The sequence below is a fragment of the Columba livia genome, chromosome 18, assembly GCF_036013475.1.
Source record: "Columba livia isolate bColLiv1 breed racing homer chromosome 18, bColLiv1.pat.W.v2, whole genome shotgun sequence".
NCBI lineage: Eukaryota > Metazoa > Chordata > Aves > Columbiformes > Columbidae > Columba > Columba livia.
The window spans coordinates 3,068,028-3,089,008 of record NC_088619.1 but is presented as its reverse complement, the minus strand read 5'-3'; the positions used below and the strand labels follow the sequence as shown (position 1 = coordinate 3,089,008).

General features: G+C 47.8%; 1 protein-coding gene across 4 annotated transcripts in view; it reads left to right on the top strand.

Moving 5' to 3' along the window:
• Nucleotides 1-3,802: 3,802 nt before the first annotated feature.
• LOC102096636 (myosin-3) overlaps nucleotides 3,803-20,981 on the top strand; it is a 32,777-nt gene continuing 15,598 nt past the window's right edge. The window contains exons 1-18 of one of the 4 annotated variants that reach the window (XM_065034463.1): nucleotides 3,803-6,365; nucleotides 6,803-6,948; nucleotides 10,654-10,702; nucleotides 11,249-11,460; nucleotides 13,687-13,830; nucleotides 13,921-14,077; nucleotides 14,812-14,839; nucleotides 14,922-15,030; nucleotides 15,577-15,669; nucleotides 15,978-16,041; nucleotides 16,118-16,216; nucleotides 17,561-17,664; nucleotides 17,744-17,882; nucleotides 18,439-18,557; nucleotides 18,755-18,904; nucleotides 19,357-19,527; nucleotides 20,180-20,489; nucleotides 20,659-20,735. In XM_065034463.1, coding sequence (XP_064890535.1) covers nucleotides 11,257-11,460; nucleotides 13,687-13,830; nucleotides 13,921-14,077; nucleotides 14,812-14,839; nucleotides 14,922-15,030; nucleotides 15,577-15,669; nucleotides 15,978-16,041; nucleotides 16,118-16,216; nucleotides 17,561-17,664; nucleotides 17,744-17,882; nucleotides 18,439-18,557; nucleotides 18,755-18,904; nucleotides 19,357-19,527; nucleotides 20,180-20,489; nucleotides 20,659-20,735 — 1,968 coding nt within the window. In that variant the 5' untranslated portion in view covers nucleotides 3,803-6,365; nucleotides 6,803-6,948; nucleotides 10,654-10,702; nucleotides 11,249-11,256. Of the gene's footprint in view, nucleotides 6,366-6,802; nucleotides 6,949-10,362; nucleotides 10,583-10,653; nucleotides 10,703-11,248; nucleotides 11,461-13,686; nucleotides 13,831-13,920; nucleotides 14,078-14,811; nucleotides 14,840-14,921; nucleotides 15,031-15,576; nucleotides 15,670-15,977; nucleotides 16,042-16,117; nucleotides 16,217-17,560; nucleotides 17,665-17,743; nucleotides 17,883-18,438; nucleotides 18,558-18,754; nucleotides 18,905-19,356; nucleotides 19,528-20,179; nucleotides 20,490-20,658; nucleotides 20,736-20,981 lie in introns of those variants that run through there. The other 3 variants (XM_065034462.1, XM_065034461.1, XM_065034464.1) reach the window with 3 other exon arrangements.

The following is a 20,981-nucleotide window of genomic DNA, read 5'->3' as shown; positions in this document are numbered from 1 at the left end:
GAGCATAGGTCCACGTCTGCTGCCCTGTGCTGTGGTGACCTCCTGAGAGTACGGGGAAGGTGGCTGTGGTGGAGTGTGTCACCACTGCCCTCTTCTGCTAAAGCTCTGTTAAGGAAGGAAGATTCCCTAAGTCTCAGGATACTTTTGTGTGTGTGAGCGTGTCTTGAATGCTAGATAGTTTAAAGAAGGTCAGGTTTTTTGTTTTTTTTTTTTTAAGGGTCAGCAAGGATTTTTCTGTATCAGTTTACAGTGGGAGTTTTAAAAGGTGTCGTAGTAGACTTGAACTCAAACAGCTGAAAAGGAAGGTAGGAGTTTTTTTCTTCTTGTGCTGGCTTGACAGCAGTAGGCAACAGGAGTGGCTTCCAGAGGAAATGTCACACTTCAGATGTTCTGTCAGTTAGAGGCTGTGTCCATTCCAAGGTGTCACCACTAATACTAGTGTCTATGATACGTGTCACCCTAGCAATAATAATGTTATTTCCATGGAGTGGTTGCAAGTGTCAGCATTGTTTCTAAAGAGCCTTTGCTTGCCTTTTATTTTCTCCCACAATCCTGGAGGTGATTTGTTTTCAAAAGTTTCCTTACAGTACTGACTCTTGGCACCTTCTTACTCTGCGCTTTCTTGTCCAGGTGCTTGCACACCAGTTCATTTTCTTTTGGGGAAATACTTTTTTTTCCTTTTGAACAAGTCAGAAATAATCAGAATATTTTCCTCATGGGTGGAGGGAGAATTTGGTCAGCCTGTCTTGCTGCTTCCGTATTAAAAAGTCCATTCCTCTTTGTTTGGTGTTTCTTGAAAACACTGATGTACAAAGCCTGGTGGGAATGTGACTAAGAAACGGAGCAGCTGATCTGGGAGAATGTTTTTTTTTTTTTTTCTTCCTTAAAGTCTATTTGTGCTTCTCCTGATTACACCCAAGTGCTTAAGATACCCTGTGGAGAAAATATGAATTTCAATACTGTAATTTGAATCTTTAGGGACTGAAAAGAATCATAATACTTTTCAGCTAAGTCTGTCTTCCAAAAAGAATGGTAAAGGGCCAATATTTCAAAGCTAAAAATGCAGCAGGTTGATTGTTGGGCTAAGAGAGAGAGAGAGAGAAAGGGTGTATTTGTTTAAAGCCCATTTTCCTTCACTGACCATGACGTAGAGGAGTAGCTGGAGTTGGATGTACACTGTGGCCTCTGCCAGGAACAGGGCTTGGCCTGGGGACCTGTCCCTTTTGGTGGGGTGGGGATCTCCCAGAGCAGCGCTCACTGATGTGCCAGGATTGCGGATCCTGCCCTGCCGCGCCGCGTACATCCTCCTGGGACTGAGGCCTCTGGCGTGGTTGGGGTCTCTGATTGCCCTTTCAGTTTTTCACAGGGGAGCACATGTAAAAGCGTGGCCGCTTCCTTCAGTCTTCCCCTGAATTGCTGTGCTGGTGGTGTTTTGCATATGATGGGAGCCCAGAAGGGGCACGTGCATGCTCTGGTTTTAAGGGACTGGGTTTAACTGATATAAAGGAGATGTTTGCGCAAGAAGATCATGAGAGGGGCCAGGCAGGTGGGTTGCTTGGCACAGTGATCTTAAGCAGGTTCTTGTCAGTTGTTACTGGCAGCAGGAAAGAAGAAGTGAAAAATTGACTCCAGTTCCTGAAGGATTGCTGGATAATGGTACATTGCTGTTGCACACCGTCTGCGTCCCTCGTATCTGTGCAACTAAACTGTAATGAAGTCAGTCGCACCACAAGATGCTCCCTTTTTTCCATTGTGTGACTCCATGTTACATCTCTCGTGCATTTTTAGGCATTGGATACTTGGTCTCTGGACAAAACTGGTTTTCATGGCTGACACCTGCGGGTCTGTATTTGTTTATTTGACCACTCAGGAATTGTTTATGGTTGTGGAGTCTCCAGGGCCAAGTCTCTGCCCCACGTCTTATGTTCCCGTGGCTGTACTTTTCTACATGGTATCCTTTGTTGGCACTTCTCAAGGACTCTGCTGTCATAGCAGGCTTGTATTTCTTTATATTGCATATATATAAAAACACACACTATATATATATATATATGTAGACTGTTTCCCACTAGAGCATTTTTTTTCTTTATATCCAGTTTGAATTTCTCATTTCAACCAGCCTTTCAACTCTCGTTCTTTCACTGTGCACCAGGATGAAGAGCCTGACTCCATCTTCTTGCTAACCTCCTCACAGGTATTAGAGGGCTGCTGTTTGGTCCTCCTGAAGCCTTCTCCTTCCCAGACTGCCCCGTTCGCTCAGCCTCTCCTCGTGCCGTATGTGATGACCAGCTCCCGGCCCCTGACCATCTTGACCTCAGATTCTTCTCACCAAAATGCCCCCTGGCCGGTCTGTTCCCAGAATGTTTTTGGTGCAGGACTTTGTATTAGTCCTTGTTGAACTTCATGAGGTTCCTGTCAGCCCATCCCTCCAGCCTGAGTCCCTCTGGGTAGCAGCTCAGACCTAGAAGGTACCAGCTGCTCCACCCACTATGTTGCCATCTGCAAACTTGATAAGCACATGTGTTGTTGCCTCTGCCAGGTCATTGGTAAAGGTGTTAAACAGGAAAACTCTCAGGACTGACCCGGGCATGTGACTTACTAACAGCTATCTTCTGATTGCCCAGCCAGGTTCTTTAACCATCTGGTTGCTCATCTGTCTAGACCATAAACTTCTGGCTTGGACACAAGAATCTTGTGGCAGATAGTTTTGGGAGCTGAGGCCAGGCAGCACCCACTTCTCTGCCCACATTCAAATATCTGGTCATTTTATCGTGAAAGGCAATCAGGATGGTCAGGTGAGATTTCATAGAATCTTTTTGGTTGAAAGAGACCCTCAAGATCATCGAGTCCAACCGTAACCTAACTCTGCCACTAACCCATGTCCCTAAGAACCTCATCTACATGCCTTTTAGACTTCTCCAGGGATGGTGGCTCCACTGCTGCCCTGGGCAGCCTGTTACCGTGCTTTATAACCCTTTCCATAAAGAAATTTTTCCTAATATCCAATCTGATCCTCCCCTGGCACAACTTCAGGCCATTTCCTCTCATCCTATCACTTGCTACTTGGGAGAAGAGACCAACACCCTCCATGCTACAACCTCCTTTTTACCTCTTAGTAAATCCACACTGACTGTTCACAGTCACTGTCTCTTCTTTGTGCCCAGAAATGTGCTCCAAACACATTTCTGTTTTTTTTTTTCATTTTCCCTCTTCATTGTATTTTTTTCTTGTGCACTTAAAAAAGAAACCTGTCTGGAAAGCCAGACCTTATCTTGGCTGGTGTCTCTTGGGAGGATGCGGGAGCCAGGCTGGGCATCAGTCCACAGTCATCAGGGCAAAATCCAAATCAGGTTTTATTTTTCCATGCTCTGTCACATGTGTACTGCCAGTGTGAAAATACTCGCTGTGCCTGCCATGATAGCCAAGTGGGCTCAGTCCAACTCCAATTTTGATCTTAAGCAGAACTGACCTGGATCAAATGGCCTGTGACACAGGGATTTATCTGCTCCCCAGCTCCAAAACCATGTGCGCTGCAGCTTGTGGTCGGAGCAGGCGAATGCAGCAGAGAGGATGTGGCTCCCTGGCCTGATCCAGTCAACGCCTGCTCCTCAGTGGTCATTTCAAAGCAGCTTGTTTTGGAAGGTTCAGATTGGATATTAGGAAAAATTTCTTCACTTAAAGGGTTGTAAAGCACTGGAACAGGCTGCCCAGGGCAGTGGTGGAGTCACCATCCCTGGAGGGGTGAACAGACATATACATGAGGCTCTTTGGGACATGGTTTAGTGCCAGAATTAGGTTATGGTTGGACTTGATGATGTTGAGGGTCTATTCCAACCAATATGATTCTGTGACAAGGAGCTGCTGAGCAGCCAGTCTCTCCACTTGAATTGAGCTTGAGCTGTGTCCCAGCACAGGGCCAGGTGCTTTTGGAGCATATGTCCTGCTTCAGCCCGTGCCTTGTGCTTGCGAGGGGAGGACTACCTGGGTCATATGTGTTCACACTGCTTTGGCTGCAGTCCTGTGGTGTATCAGAATGATGGTCGTGTCCTTAATAATTCGTGACTGTCCCCAACCAGAGCAACTTGCTGTGGCCTGGAGGGACTGTCCAGGACAATTCCAGGACAGGTATTTCCCACAGCACTGGATTTACCTGCTGCCTCCAAACAAACTCCTCATCTGGTGAAGTAATTCACATGAGGGGGGAAAAACAGATGTTTCTGCTGTGTGGAAGCAAGGTACAGTGTCCTGGTAGGCTCCAGATCTGCAAACATCAGTCAACTCCCTTAACCACTTCTATTCAAACACTTCCTGATGGTGCTGCTGGCCATCTGTGCTTCCAGGGGTTGATGAGTCTCTTGGCTCATCCCTGTCTTAGGTCAAGGCTATGTCTGATTTGAGGTACTGTAGGTCTTTTTTCTTTTCTTCTGTAACTTTGCAGATATCTGCATTTTCTGAGCCTTTCTCACATGGTCAGACTGGTGTGGTCCAATCACTGACCCTGCATGGTGATGTGCACCCATCAGCCCGTAACCAGGACTGTGGGATGAATGAGAGATCTCGCGTGCTCTCTGGTGAACTACAGGATAAACTGAAGGCTGAACACTGAACACTTAGCTGCAAATCAGGATGTATCTTCAGTCAGGTAAAATAAGGGACGCTGCAAAGTCAGGGCTGTGAACAGCCTGCCACGGTGCGCTAAGGTTGCCAGTTGCACCTGAGACATTCCAGTCCATCCTGCTGGCGTAGGGTGCTCACCGGGAAGACCCAAGAGCTGTAACTGCAGGACAGCGTGTGCTGGGGCTGCTCAGGAGCTGCTCAGCCTTGGGGCACTCGTGTGCACTTAGCGAAGCACAAATTCTGGGCTGTGCTACGGGGGGAATGGCCACAGCCCTTGCTATTTGATGTGAACTGATAAGCAGGTCAGTTTTACTGGGTTGCTCTAAGGTTTGTTGGCCTAAAACAAAAAGTGAAAAGCTAACTGTTTCCCCTCCAGAAAAGAATTTAAAAGATGTGGTTTGGTTCAAACAGAAGCGGATGGTTTTTTTCAAGGAAGCTGTGCTGCTTGTGGAGTATCTAGCCCCTGACTTCCAGCAGCTCTGCATCGATTGTGTGTGTTCCTGGGAGGATGAGGATCTGTGCTGGGGAGACCTGGGGCGGAATGATGGCATCTGTCTCTGTGCAAGAGCCAGCTCATTCCATGTTTTAAGCTGTGTATTACTAGTTTAATAAAGTAGGTTCCTTCAGCATGCCATGGAACTTACTCAGCTACTGCTTACAAAACCTCCTTGTTATCCCAAAGTTCTTTGTGCAAAAATAGACAGACACCAACCAGTAAATCCACCTTTAATTTGTGGGGGTATGTTGAGCCATGAGTGCCCTTATCTGAATGAAGGGCAGTAATAAAAGCTCCCTGGCAACACCGGGACTAGAGAGCCTTGCAAGGCAGTGCAGCTCCCTGTGACAGCACCCCGGTGACCTTCACCTCAGCACAGCTCTGTGTCTGCAGGTGCTGTCGGCAGCGTGAAGCAACAGAGAGAACTGCAGCTGCTGTTCCACGGGGATGTTTGCAAGTAGATGTGCACCTACATGTGTGCCCTGTGGCCTTTCTGCACTGCCCTGGGAAGGTTTTGGTAGTAAAGTGTTTCACTGTCCTCAGCCTGTGGGAAGCTGGAGCAGCATATCACTGGCCTGGGACTTATCTAATCCTTTTCTGGGATGTCATAGAATCATTTTGGTTGGAAGAGACCCTCAAGATCACTGAATCCAACCATAAACTGACTCTAGCACTAACCCATGTCCCTAAGAACCCCGTCACTACATTTGTTCAACCCCTCTGGGGATGGTGACTCCACCACTGCCCTGGGAAGCCTGTTCCAGTGCCCGACAGCCCTTTCCATGATATCCAATCTGAATTTCCCCTGGCGCAACTTGAGGCTGTTTCCTCTCATCCCGTTGCTTGTTCCTGGGGAGCAGAGCGTGACCCCCCTGGCTCCAGGCTCCTTTCAGGCAGTTCAGAGATCAGAAGGTCTCCCCTCAGCTCCTGTTCTCCAGCTGAACCCCCCAGGTCCCTCAACCGCTCCCATCACACTTGTGCTCCAGCCCCTCACCAGTTTTGTCACCTTCCTCTGAACTCTCTCCAGTCTTTCTCTTCCTTTTAGAAAGGCCCAGTAGTCCCATCCCCGCCGGTGGTGTGTACATGGACCTGCTGATGTTGGGCTGTGCCGGCGCTGCTCCGGATGCCGTGCAACGGTGCAGGGACGGTGCAGCTTGGAACTTGTCCCACAGCTGCTCTCCATCCTGCTGCCCCAGCTCTCAGGAACAATGGCTCCCAAGAGGTCATGCGTTGGTTACAGGATTGTGAGAAGGTAAGAAATCCCTCCTCACCGACTGATCTCTCCCTTTGCTCCACAGCATTTCTTAAATTATTTTTTAGTGCATTTTATTACCAATTGTCTACTAAATGGGGCCATTGCTCTTTACATGCGTGTGCAGTTAAACCCTTGCTCCGGGCTGCAGACGCTCAAACTGAGATGTGGTGGACCACGATGACATGGGTTCAGAGCAGCAAGCCTAAGACTTGTGCTCATCTTCCTTGGATCACTCAGCCCCAGCACATGAAGCTTTGGGTTTTCCCGAGGACTAGCAGGATCCTACACAAGTGCAGAGGTGGCACTTATGTGTAGCCCATTGTAGCTCATGGCTTTGTGGGCAGGAGACTAATCCTACACAGTCCTGGGGGTTAGGTGAAACGGTTGAGATGTCCTTCAACTCTGGGAGTGCAATAAGAAACATCTTTCTACAGGAATAGGACCAAAAACCAGACGTGGTACTGGTAGAAAGGTGTCTTCCAGTCAAGACCTGGAGCCTCCAAGCTGCAGCCACGTTTCCTTCTGCTGCCCCTGCTTCTCTCACTGAGTCTTAACATCTGTCTCCACTTCTTCTGGGAAGGTGAGAGATATCAACTGGAGATCCCCTGGGTCTCCTGTTTCCTGGCTGGGGGTACCTGAGCCAGCGCGGTCAGAGGGGCTCTGCTCTCTGAAGTCCATGACAGGCTGTGGGACTGATGCTGAAGGGTTGGGTGCTTAGCCCCATCACTCAGCTCAGGCTAAGCAGATCCCCTTTAGCAAACAGGGGTTGTGAATTGCCTTTCTGAGGTGCTTAACAGTCCCCTGCACAGCACAAGGAGCTTTAGCTCAAGTCCCTTTCACTCTGAAATGGAGGACCCAGAAAGGACAACATCCAAATCTAGCCGGGGTGGACATTTCATGAATGTCAAACCCTGAATATGCTTGGAATTTCCTTGATTGAAAGACCTGCAGTGTCCCACTCATTCTACTCCCAGTGTTGTTTGCAAAAAGAGATTTAAGTTTTAGATCTATCACGGCACTTTGTAATTTTCATTTGCATGAAGGTCTGTCATTTCTATTCATATAGCTTGTCAAACTTTCAAAGGCTCCAAGGCACAGACAGGTCTAAAGATAGAAAGGTTTGTACACTTATCTGAGCCAGAAAAATCTGATGCATGTTTTTAAGACCAAAGGCAAAAAACCAAAACCAAACCAAAACATCTAGATGTGCAGATTCACCTGCACTCCCCGAGCCTCTTGCCTTTCCTGCTTTGCAGTGTAACAGGTGCATTTTTATATCTCAACCCTTGCTCCAGGCTGCTTTCTAATAAGATTTTACAGCAATTATTATATTGAGAAATGTTTTCCTATAATGATGGAGAATTGCAAGAAATAGAATGTGACTTCTGTTAGAAGTGGAGCCTTTTCAAATAGCGGGTATGTAATAGCAATGGCTGTTGTAGCTAGTTGTGTAGTTCACAGATCATAATCACTTTTAGCTACCCACCCTTGCTGGGCTGGGGAGAGTGTGAAATGATACCACAGTTTGTGGGTAAACCGGATGGCCCTGATTTATAGCATTTGGGACAATGGCTGTGTGCAAATGGGTTTAAACAGTCCAATATGTTCTGGTGTGGCGCTCAGCGGATGCCTGTGCCTGGCTGGATACCTGTGGGTCACTGCTCACTGCTAATTGTTTTCCTGCACTCTGTCCCAGCTGGGCACCAGTGAGGGAAAGCAGGGAGAGGGGCTCTGGCTGCCTGTGTGTACTCTGTGCTCTGATCCTCCAGCTGGCTGTGGGGAGCAGGGTCCGTCCGCGTGCTCCTGGTCACGGCTGGAAGCAGGACAGGCCCTGCCCGAATCACACGGACAGGTCAGTGTCAGGACAAAGCTGATAGTTGGTGTGGTGCATCTCGGCTTTTTGCAGACAGTACATCCGCTGTGCTGAGTTCAAAGGGCTGATCACAGGAGATGCTTGCTAAAAAAAGCTTTCCCTCATCCTCCAGGCTTAGGGGGATTCTAGGAATTCATGGTTCATGAGATATGTGGCTGTGGTGTCCATTTTTAGTGCCCTTAAATGAAATTAAGGGCAACATGGAACATGTTTGTCAAAACACCAGTGACAATGACGCTCCTGCAAGACCAGAGGGTCAGCTTTCCTTGGGCAAACACCAGCAGGGCCAGGCACTGTGTCTGAGGATGAGGTAATGTCCTCCACACCACAGCCGCTGGTGCCACAGATGCTCCAGCTGGGGCTGGTGCTTTAGGTGGTGACAGCAGCTACTTGGGGAGGCTTCTGGCTTCCCACAGGTCATGGAGGTTTCATTCTGGTAAGGGAAAGCTGGTGCTGCAGCCTTGGATGGGTGTCTACGTGAAGGGTGAGTGGGTGATACTGAAATGATAGAAGATGACCAAAACAAGTGGGATGACTCAGAGCAGAGGATGCTCTTCCACTCATGCACCAGGAGCTGCCTCTATCTGCACAGGTGTGAAGGATCCCATTGCTCCTGCCAGGTGAGCTGCGTTTGCAGCCATTGCCTGTCTGCTCTGTACCAGCCAAACAGATCACTTGGGACTGGGAGGCCTCCCTTCAAAGCCCATGTGAAGGGAGTTCATACCCCTTTAGCAAGAATTTACAAATCATCTTTGCAAGAGTCAGTGAGGGTTTTATAATATCTCGTTGAAAATATGTGACCAAGGACATAGGTTATTGGCCCAGAGAGTAACCCAGCAGGAGTGTGGCTGTGCTGAGCATGGTCCTTTGCCCTGAGATGGGAGAGCTCAGCTCCAGGTCCTGCCTGGTTCCAACCTCTCCTGCAGAGCTGGAGAATTTTACATTCTTATTTTTCCTCCGTGCTAATTCCCACTGGTTTCCTGTGCTTCTCAGGGCACACACACAGGCTACAAGTGGCTTGCGTGATGGTTTGGTAACATGGTGCTGGATATCTGTGGCACAGCCCTGCTCTGGGGAAGGGAGATGGGTGTCAGAGACTATGCTGGCCATGTCCTGCTGCCGGGCCTTGGTCTGTGTTACCCAAGCAAGAGCTGCATTGGTGCAGCGTATCCTTGTACAGGCTGCTGCTCCTCAGACGCCGCGCTGCCTTTCCGAAAGCACGGCCAAGCCTACAGCCCAGGGACTCACGTAAAGGTGGTGCTCTGGGTCACCAGTGCTCAGGATCGAGCAGAGCTGCACCGTCCTCACTGGTGTGCAAGGGTGGCTGGTATCTGGCATTTTGGGGGCTGCTCTGTCCCATTACCAATATCCTCACCTGGGAATTGCAATCAGCTGTGTGTACGAACCTGACAGCACGACGTGACATGGCTTCTGCAGCTCCTTTTGGCAGCAAGGGTAGTGAACATCCTAGGCAGCCATAGCGGTATTTGAAGCTGAATTTCTCTAGCATATTCAGGGTTTGACATTCATAAAATGTCTACCTCTGGCTAGATTTGGATGTTGTCCTTTCTGATTAGCCTCTATTTTGCCATGGTTTGTCACATCATACTTCAGTCGCAGCCTCTCCTCCTGTCCTCCCTGACCCCTACAGTGATCAGAAGTCACAAGAATTGCCATAACCAATCCTACATGAATCCTCGTCACCTTTTTCTCTTCCCGTGGCCTTGCCCTCCACCCCACGGGTGGCTGTTTTGCGTTCCCTTGCCCTGTGCAGCTCTGCCCAGGGATCTGTGAGCAGCAGCTTCTTCCAGCACCTTCTGGACTAGTATTTCTCTGACATGTAGGTGAGAGCAAGTATGAGTGAGGTGCTGACCGTGGTCGTAGCTGTCAGGAGAGCATGTTCACAGTAGAGGAAATTCTCATGACAAAGAGTCTACAAACCACAGTTAGGTCCTGAAGTTACTAAAATGGGAAAAAAGAGCATCTTCTTTCTTTACATACTGTATATGGCAGAAAATGAACGTGAATTGGTGAGCAGGCAGGAATGTCGATCCCTTCCTTCCAAATATAGGGAAGAGGCCGAGCTAAGGGAGGGGGCTGAGCCTATAAAAGCTGTCAGGGAGAAAGCCCTTGCTGGTGGCTCCTGGTCCCTTGGCCGTGTGGTGACTGACTGGCAGAGGGGCGGAGGGCTCCTGCCACGGGGCTTGGAGCCTTGCAAGGCTGCAGCACTGTGGGGGGAGATCTGCTGTTGGTTCCTCACTGGGCTGTTCCTTGGGTAGGGAAGGACTGGTGTCTGCAGTTTACTTTGCTGGTCCTCAGCTGCAGTGATTGCTCACAATAGGTGAGAAGTATCAGACCTTTGGAGAGGCCGTAGCTGAGCTGGAGTCTGACCTTTCACTCTTTCTCTTCCAGATACTGGAGATGTCAGCCTCTTCCTTCTTTCTGTCAACTGATTGTTGAGGTGAGAATTTAAGGCATGAAAACTAGTATCTTGCCCAGTCCAGCGTGAGCTGGCTCTTCCCTTGCACTCGCTGTGGGCAGGTTCCTGTTCTCCCCTGTGCATGAGCAGGTCCTACGGCACCTGTGTGTTGCTGCCTACCAGAGGACAGGACAGGCTCCATGTGGGAAGCGGGTGGGGGAAATCATGAATGAAGAGGAGAACTGGAAGAAAAAATACTTCAGGGCTTCAGCCTTACTAAGAACTATGTGAATCCTTCAGAAATCCCTCCCCGTTGCCAAGGGACCCCGTTGCCCAGGGAGCCCTCCTGCTCCTTCAGGCTGGGATCCCCCTTCCCTGGGGCCATGGAAGGTGGCAGCTTTTCTTCCTTGCTTTTGTACATTCCAGCTTTGAAAGACAAATACCTCGCCCAAGCCCTCATGGCACACGTTCAAGAGATGGGAAGGGTGTTTGGGTACCCGCTCTCAGAGCACCCAGCTCGGGAGGGCTGGTTGATGTCCACCTCCACTCTGCCCAGCTGCAGGGACCACAGCAGGGTCTGTCTTTCAGCTTCAGCCATGAGCAGAGACGCTGCCATGGAGATTTTTGGTGAGGCTGCACCATACCTGCGCAAATCAGAGAAGGAGAGAACAGAAGCCCAGAACCAGCCATTTGATGCCAAGACCTGCTGCTTTGTGGCTGATCCTGAGGTGGAGTACACCAAAGGGAAGATCAAGGCTGCCCAGGATGGGAAGATAACTGTTGAGACAGAGGATGGCAGAGTAAGTGCGTTCTCCTGGCCTTTCTCCCTGCCCCACTGAGGGCTCAGGCCGCCTGCTGGGGAGGGCAAGGAGCACAGAAAGCATGAGACTAGACTAGAAATCTGCCCTGCCCAGCCTTGCCCTCTGACTGGGACCAGCACAGCTTGCAGAGGAAGGTATTGCTCTGGATGTTGGGATGAAGACATCTGTTGGATAATTATTCTTGGTTTAGGCTTTAATGATCATGCAATGCTCTGAAAGAGGCCGTGTTATAGCCTTGCCAGCCTTACCATTCCTCTACCTCTGCTTTTAACCTTTTGTCGTCTAACACTGTCATATCCACCAATAAATTCCTTCCTTTACTGGTAGCAAAGCAGGCACTTCTTTTGAAAGTCCTCTTTGCACGTGAAATTGTTATCAGTGTCACTGGCTGCAAACAGTTTCCTACAGGAGCCTCCAAGGTGTTAATCTTGCAAAAACACTGAAATGTCTTAACAACTTGTGCCCTGGTAACTTCTGTAAGAATAACTGCAGCAGCCTCAAGAACTGCCTCAAGCAGCATCTTGACAGCAGACACTACCAGATTTTTTAAGAATAAAGCAAATAAAGAATAAAGCAGTCACGGCTGGGTCACCCCCAGCCCAGCGCAGTCAGGGGTATGTGGCTGAGCCGGGGCTTTGCAGGCTACTGTGCACAAGGACCTGCTTTCCTGGGGCTGGTGTTTCGGATCCATTTGCATTTTCTGCCTCTGTAGTGTCCTGTGGGAAAGATTTCCACAGTTTAAAATTAGAGTATATGTAAAGTGCTTCCTGTTTCTGCAATATGCAGCCTGGTAATTTTTTCTTATTTTTTCACAAGGAGAAAAAGTGAATAATTAGTCCTTGCTCTAGCCATGGTGGTCTCTGCCATTCTTGACTTTGCAAACTTCAAAAGTATCTCTTTTTCCCCCCCAAATCCCTACCAGGTTATGCCCTCCTCATAGAAAAGTTGTTTCATACCTGTGACCATCTTTGTTTCTCTTCTCTGGGTCAGCTCTAGTACAACTATGTCCTTTCTAAGAGGCGTGATCAGTAATGAAGGTTTGAATAAACCGACAGACACATCCTACGTAACACTCTCTTCTCCCTTTATTTTCTAATAATTCATAATATTCTAGAGCTTCCTGCCTTCTTCTGAGCATCAAACTTGCAGTATGTTAGAAACTTCTGTAGTAACTCCCAGCTATGTCTTGTGAGTAGCAGTTAATGCACAATCTCTTATTCTGTACAGAGACTTTCTGTGTATCCTAATTGTTCAAGAGTTGGAGCTCTTTAAGAAGGTATTTAGGGACACAGATCACAAAGTGGCTTTTGAAAACAGTGCCTGTAGTTCTTGCTTTGTCGAAAGAAGCCCGAGATAATTCTACTAGTCAGGATCTGAGCTTGGGAATGGTGTTCAATCTTTCTGAATCAAATATGATTGCAGTAATGCTATTTCCTCCTGGGACAGGAGTAGTCAGCTTGGACCAGCCCCTGGCAGCAGCAATTACAGTGTAAAAGCAACGAATCAAAGCAATGGGAAAAGCCATCTGGAGAAACGAGAACAGGATTTTCAAGCTCCTTCCTGGTTCAATGTGGCCATGATCAGCTGCTGCCATCTGTCAACATCTGCTTTGCTGCACATCTGCCACTGGCCCCGAACGTATCCACGGGCTGTGCGACAGGACTGTGAGCCCAGTAGACGGAGCTGTTTAATAGGACAAGAGCCTTTGTTTGATTAGAAATGGCAACAGGCGGGAGTGAAACAACTCTGTTCCAAGGGAGGATTTGCTGCTGAGGAATCTTGTGCTCCTGCTGTCCTGTCTGTCCGGCATTGCGCAGCTCGAGTCCTGCAGGCTGGAAGGCAGATGTGCTGGCAGCTGTGCCCCTGGCCATTGCAGCTGTGAGCAGCAGCAACTTGAACTTCATCAGCAGCAATAATGGGTAGAAAGATCTGGTCCAGCAGAAATTCTGTCTGTGTGGTTGTAGCAATTCCAGGACAGTAAATTTATATCCTGTAAATTTGCCAGTGTTGTGAAGTTCCTGGCTGGCAGCAGTGTCTGGGCTGTAATAACCATGTCTTGTTTTGCACAGTTAAACAGAAAGAAAGATCTGTATTAGAGCAGCCTTACAGATCTTATTACTTCTCTGTGCTTGTCTCTGTGTGTGCACATGGAAGAAGCATCAAGAGTTGCTGAATCAAACTTAACTGTTTCTTTCTGATTTATAGACAGTAACTGTCAAACCTGATGATGTATATGCCATGAACCCACCTAAGTTTGACAGAATTGAGGATGTAGCCATGTTGACCCACCTGCACGAACCTGCCGTCCTCTACAACCTCAAGGACCGCTACACTTCCTGGATGATCTATGTAAGTCCCGTCTTGCGGCAAAGGAGAAAATCCAGCTGCCAGGAGATGGACCTTGGTGACTCTTCTGTTTTGTTTGGTTTTTTTCTGAAGACCTACTCGGGTCTCTTCTGTGTCACCGTCAACCCCTACAAGTGGCTGCCGGTGTACAACCCGGAGGTGGTGTTGGCCTACCGAGGCAAGAAGCGCCAGGAGGTCCCTCCACACATCTTCTCCATCTCTGACAACGCCTATCAGTTCATGCTGACTGGTGAGCTTTTCTGTTTTGACCAGATTCAGAAAAAAAAGTGTCAGAAACACTGCTTTTGCCATTTCTTATTTGCCATGGGCTCAGTTGCCTTTACCATCTTATACAGCATATTGCCCCAGTTCCTTGTTCTGTGTCATGTTGCAGATTATCTGCTTGAGCTCCGGCTATTGTACTTTGGAATTAGATGTGTGATGCAAAACCAGCTCCAGACAGTTTTCCCTGTCTCTTAGAACAGGTTTTTATTGTTGTACTGCACATTTTTCTGTATTTCTGGTCTAAGTACTAAGCTAAGCAGCATACCAGGAACCACTGCAAAAGGAGGTGGCAGTTAGGTAGGACACAGTATCTGGGAAGTCCCCAGTCAGCACATCAGCATGTGGCTTCAAGCAACTGCAGGTAGGTCCAGAACAGAGATAGAAGAAATATTTTCACCAAAATACATGCTTTTAGTTTGAATCAAGTCTTGCCCTGTATTAAAGAGTAATAAAAGTAAAGAGTGATGAAGACAGAAGCAAAGGGCAGAGTGCAGGATGGAGCAAAGGTGAAGGAGAGAAGACAAGACGTGGAGTGCGGGGAGGAGAAGAGGAGAGGAGGAAAAGACCGTGTGTCTTTGCAGTTTTGCTGGCAGATACTTTGTTTCTTTTCCCTTCAATGGTTTCCAGGTCTTGGGTTACTTGAGAACCAGCACTTTTCCCTACAGCTTCTCTGACTGCAGCTATTTTTCCCTTTGACAGATCGTGAAAATCAGTCTATCCTCATCACGTAAGTGCATCTGTCACTTTGAACTTTGTCTCCAACAAAAAAATGGGCAGATAATTCTTCATTCTGTGCTTTCTTTCATCAGTGGAGAATCCGGCGCAGGGAAGACTGTGAACACGAAGCGGGTCATCCAGTACTTTGCCACAATTGCAGCGAGTGGGGACCTGGCCAAGAAGAAGGGGTCCTGCATGAAGGTGTGAGGAAGAAAGGCTTGGCACAAGGGCAGTTCAGGGTGTCGCCAGCTGGCGGCTGGGGACAGCACTAGTGACAAACATTCACCTCAAAATGTGGAATATCTTTGACTAGCTTCAGCCACTCTCTCAGAAGGCAGTAAGGCCAGGGCTGATATGCAGTTAGGACCACAAAGATACAAGCCACCAGAGCTGCCACTGTCACTGCCCAGATGTAGCTTTATCTGGACTGACACCAGGTCTGGGAGGTCAGTGTCCAGGATTCTTCCTAAGCTCCAGTTACTTCACGTGGACTAGACTGTCCAAGTGGCTGAGAGATGAGAGCTCTGACCACGGGAGAAAGTCCAAATATGAGAAAAATTATTTATTCACCATTTACACACAGTGCTGGTTCATGGCGCTGTAGTTGAGGACATGCTGCAGCAATACTGTACAACTGAAATGAAGGGCACATGGCTGCACATGTCCTCAGGCAAGCCACAATATAGTAGCTTTTTCCTACCACATAGCCCATGGTGTTTTTCAATAATGGTTCAAATATTCTCACAGGGAACGCTCGAGGATCAAATCATAAGCGCTAACCCACTGCTGGAGGCCTTCGGGAATGCCAAGACCGTGAGAAATGACAACTCCTCGCGCTTTGTGAGTCGTATTTCTCTGCCCTGCTGCATTTCTAATCCTGTTTGCCTGCTTGTTACCTGCAACTGAGGGCCCTTGAGCTGGGAGAAATGTTTTCTTGGTTGTTTGTCAGATGCTGCTGTGTTTACAGCTGTTTCATGCTCATAGCTGTGTGGGCCTGCAACAAACTGCTCCCCTTTATCAATCTTTGAATATCTAAGATAGTTCAGACTGATTTGGAGTTGCTGCCACTGAGATTCAAGAGAGAAAAACAGTCAGGCATGTTGCCCTGAGAATGCTGCACTGACCACTACCTTTTGTCTGCTCGCCAGGGTAAATTCATCCGTATTCATTTTGGTACCTCTGGAAAACTGGCCTCTGGTGACATTGAGACCTGTGAGTAAAGGAGGGGGGCTTACTGCTTTACTGTAAAGAAGAGCTTGAAAAATGTCTGTGTACATACGTATTACAGACTTACTCGAAAAGTCAAGAGTTACTTTCCAGCTGAAGGCTGAGAGAAGCTACCACATCTTCTACCAGATCCTCTCCAATAAGAAGCCTGAACTGCTTGGTAAGGACAGCCATAACCTGGTGACATTTTACAGTAAAATCAATAAGGGAAACTTTTCCCTAAATGCATCGGCTCAGTGACACAGGGTCCAGTGGCACCTGCTGGCCCAGGGCCATGTGTCACAAGCCCCCAGCTGTGCCCCTTTTGGCAGGTGCCCCAGGCTGTGCCAAGCAGCGAAGCTTTGATCGTGTGCTTGTTTATGTCACCTGTATTCCAGCATTAGAGGTGACTGGGTTGCCAAAGCTGTGCACAGCACTCTTGTGTTGTATAACAGTGTCACACTAGGGCTTACTCCACCTCCAATTTACTGTACATGGGTAAGCTCTAACGCTACCTGTGTGTGGGTGAGGTGTCGGGATGGCTAATTTACTCTGCCTTACATCTTGCTGCTGTGGAAAGTCCAGCTTATGCAAGCTGTCTTCAATGAAAAGGTGAGAAGTTGCCTGGGTGCAGGTTGGACAGACATCCTGATCTACAAACCACATATCTGAACTCTTCATCATACAGGCAAAAGTTCTTCCCTGGTTCCAGTAGAGCCCCTTCAACCTTTTCCCCTTCTCACTGCCATGCTACACCCTACCTGTTCCCTGCATCTGGCCCAAAACCTTTTGCCACATATTCAGCTATTGTATTCATCCTCACTCCACTCTGCCCACTCTGTTCCACAGAACATTTCCCAAAGTGGAGCTTCTGTCCCCATCCTCCCACTACATGCCCTCCCAACATTCACCACCTCCCTCTTCCCTTTCTAGAGAAGCTGCCGTGTGCCAGGGCGCTGCATGTCTGATTTATCTTCCATGTATGGAGGGCTTCCTCTCCTGCATGCTGCACAGCCCCACTGCACATCTGCACACCTCTGCTTCTCTTACTCTGCCATGGGATTCAGGACTGAAAATGAGCTGTTAATTCTGGCCTCAGTTAGATGGAGATAAACACACGTGTTGGTATTATTTATGTGCACCAGCACACAACCATAGTGGGTACAAGGGGCATCCAGGATGCATTAGTATATGTCGTATATGAGGATAAGCATGTATGAGTCTTACCTCAAAGCATTTTTCTTATAAGCTGTTTCTTTGGATTGCCCTTGTTCTGTGTCTGCCAGTGCTGGGTGTTCAGCTCCTACTTCATAGCATATTAGACCGGGAGGACTGAGTACCTGCCCAGAGCTTTCTGCTCATCCGGTGGAAGGCAGATAAATGGCATTGCTCTGTCTTTCTTGTCTCTTAATAGAAAACTAGGAGTTTGGGGATGCAAACGGAAAACGAGCCTGTGAACGCTTGCTGAGCTGTTGTTCTCTTTCACTTCTGGGGTTGGTCTGTTACTCCTTTGTTTGCTTTTCAGAGATGCTCCTCATCACAGCCAACCCGTATGACTACCCCTTCATCAGCCAAGGGGAGATTTCTGTGGCCAGCATTGATGACCAGGAGGAGCTTGTTGCCACAGATGTGAGTACATTTAGCAAGGAGAGACAGTATCGCTTTTTCTATCAGCACCATTGTAGTCAGCTGATCTATCTGTGTGCAGGCAGCCATTGACATTTTGGGCTTCAGCTCCAATGAGAGAATGGGGATTTACAAACTGACAGGGGCAATCATGCACTATGGGAACATGAAGTTCAAGCAGAAACCACATGAGGAGCAGGCAGAGCCAGATGGCACAGCAGGTAACACCTTCATGGCTTGGAGGGATGAATTTCCAACTGTTTTCATACTGTTTTTCACTATAAATTCAAGGAGTCTGCCAGGAAAGAAGCAGTTGTTCCTTGATGAACGTAAAAAGAAGGTTCAACCTTCAGCTTACCGCGTCCTGTAGAGGCAGTTTCTGCATCCATTTTATTCCTGATGGCTCTGCTGAAGGCCCTTGTGCCTGGGACATGTTACTGGAGTGTTCACCATTTCTGGTAACACATCCAGACTTGTTCTGCTTGGGTGATGTTGTGCAGAAGTGGCTTGAAGGAAAAAACCACTCTGTTATCCTATCATCAATGCACTCATTGGTTTTACCCCACCTGTTGGGGCTGCCATAGCCACTCCATTGTGAGGACCAGCCCTACATGGCTGTTTGGAAAAGTAAGTGAGAATGTTGGTCAAGCTTTGTGGATGGGGTAAACCCGGCCAGTTTGCCAGGTTTCAGAGTGAGCTCTGGCTGACTCCAACACATTCAGTCTGTCCCAGCTAAGAAGAAAGTCTTTCAGCTCTTTTTTTCTTTTCATTTGACAGGGGCTGACAAAGCAGCGTACCTGTTGGGCCTGAACTCAGCAGACCTGCTGAAAGCTTTCTGCTATCCCCGTGTGAAAGTGGGAAACGAATATGTCATCAAGGGCCAAACAGTGGATCAGGTGAGTGACAGGGAACAGCAGGGACTGTCCTGTCCCTAAGGGACAGGGGTGGGTGCAGGTCACAGCTGAAGATGCTCAGGACCATTAAGGCCTGTTAGTGCACTCTGGCTGACTGTGTGTGTGTGGTGGAGGGGTGTTTTATTGTGGTGATGTGCCAGCAGTGCCCTGACACAGCTGTGTGAACCATGTCCCCGCAGGTGCACCAGGCAGTGAATGCCATTTCCAAGTCAGTGTATGAAAAACTCTTCCTGTGGATGGTGATGCGCATCAACCAGCAACTGGATACAAAACTGTCAAGACAGCACTTTATTGGGGTCTTAGACATTGCTGGCTTTGAGATTTTCGAGGTTTGGTCTTACATAGAGCTCTTAGACTTATGGCTGCCTTTAAACCCTTTTTGTCTTTTGTTTGACTTTTCTGACCTTTCCTCCTCCTCACCCCAATGTATTCCTCAAAACAGGGCAAATATCTCTGAAGCTGCTTCTGCCTTTGTAGATCCATCAGCCACTTTGTAAGAGAAAAGAAACAGCAGAAGCTTAGCCATGAAGCTGCTGTCTCCCTCCCCACAGAATCTGTATTTGATGACATTGAGGTCACCTAAAATATCGCCCATGCAGGTTACATCAACCATGTGCTGCACAGCACAACTTCTCTGAAAACCTGAACCACCCATGATATGTCCTGTATGCTTTTATAAAAACCCTCCAGGGACAGTCTACCTGACCTTGCCTTGACATCTCTACAAAATAGATTGATTTGAGTCAGTTTAACAATATTAACACATTTATTCAAATATTAGTTCAATAGCCTGGAGCAGCTGTGCATCAACTTCACCAATGAGAAGCTGCAACAGTTCTTCAACCACCACATGTTCGTGCTGGAGCAGGAGGAGTACAAGAAGGAAGGAATTGAGTGGGAGTTCATTGACTTTGGGATGGACCTGGCTGCCTGCATTGAGCTCATTGAGAAGGTGAGTTTCTTACGTAGCTTGTGCAGTCACACAGATCAGATCTAGAAGGAGTTCTTGAGAGGGTTTGCACTGAGTGCATGCAGCACAGTCTCTCTGTGAAGGTTCCAGGTCTCCTTACCTCCTCTCTTCCCTAAAACATAATGCTTGTGATTAATTATCCATAGAAGGCGAAACACATTTTGAATCAAAAAAGACATGGCTTTTAGTTCTCTGTTCTGTCTTTCTTTCTTGCCCATCATTATCAATTATAATTTCTTTGTCATATTTACTCCAGTTGTCTTTTGTCTTTGTATATTGGTTCCTCCACAGGTTTTCCTCAGTTAAATTCAGATGTTAAAAAGCCTCATGTCTTCTTGTTTTTTGCTCCTTCTGGATAAGGAGAAGTCACTACTATATGTCTAGAAGTTACTGCACAGTTTTTGCTTGGCTTTCTTTGTTTTCCTACCAATGTCTAAGTAGTTCAAAACCCCATTTATGAAAATCTGGTGTTTCTGAATGTCTTGCCAGCTGTTCATGAAAAATCTTGCTTATCTGCTCCTCCCAAGTTAATTCTCTATAAAATGCCTCCAGTACTTCACCTTTAGCATTTCTTTCACTCCATATTATTATAACTTGAATTAATCTTGTTTGAAAACACCTTTTTACTATTCAGCCCTTGGGCATCTTCTCCATCCTGGAAGAGGAGTGCATGTTCCCCAAGGCAACTGACACCTCTTTCAAGAACAAGCTCTATGACCAACATCTGGGCAAGTCCAACAACTTCCAGAAGCCCAAACCTGGCAAAGGCAAGGCTGAGGCTCACTTCTCCCTGGTGCACTACGCTGGCACGGTGGACTACAACATCACTGGCTGGCTGGAGAAGAACAAGGACCCTCTGAATGAAACTGTTGTGGGGCTGTACCAGAAATCATCTATGAAAATTTTATGCAGTCTTTATGCCACCTTTGCTTCCATAGATGAAGGTAAGATTAGAGGATTGTGTCTCTTATCTGGTGTTTCCAACTGTCGCTATCACCTGACTTGAATCAGTGTCAGGTCAGTACTCATGCTCTATGTATTAGATGCACCATTATAATGCTGTCAAAGGGATCTACAGCAGTACCTCAGCTGGACTGTTATCTCATTTTCCAGCTGAAGTTGGTGGTATTCAGAAGAAAAGAACTAAGAAAAAAGGCTCTTCCTTCCAAACTGTCTCCGTACTCTTTCGGGTAGGTGTGTTCTCTGGCACAGCATTGACCAGCTGCAGCAGAAGCCAAGAGGCAGTCCTGTCAGACCTGTCTGCACTAGTTCACCATTCCCACTTTCTCTGTTGCCACACAATAATGTGGAAAGTTGCCTTTGGGATCTGGTAAAGGCTAATTTGAATTCTGCTTTGCTGATGAGGTCCAGTGGGATGATGGTGGAGAAGTCATGTGCTTTGATCAGGTTGCACTGTTTTGCAAAGCTGTCTTGAC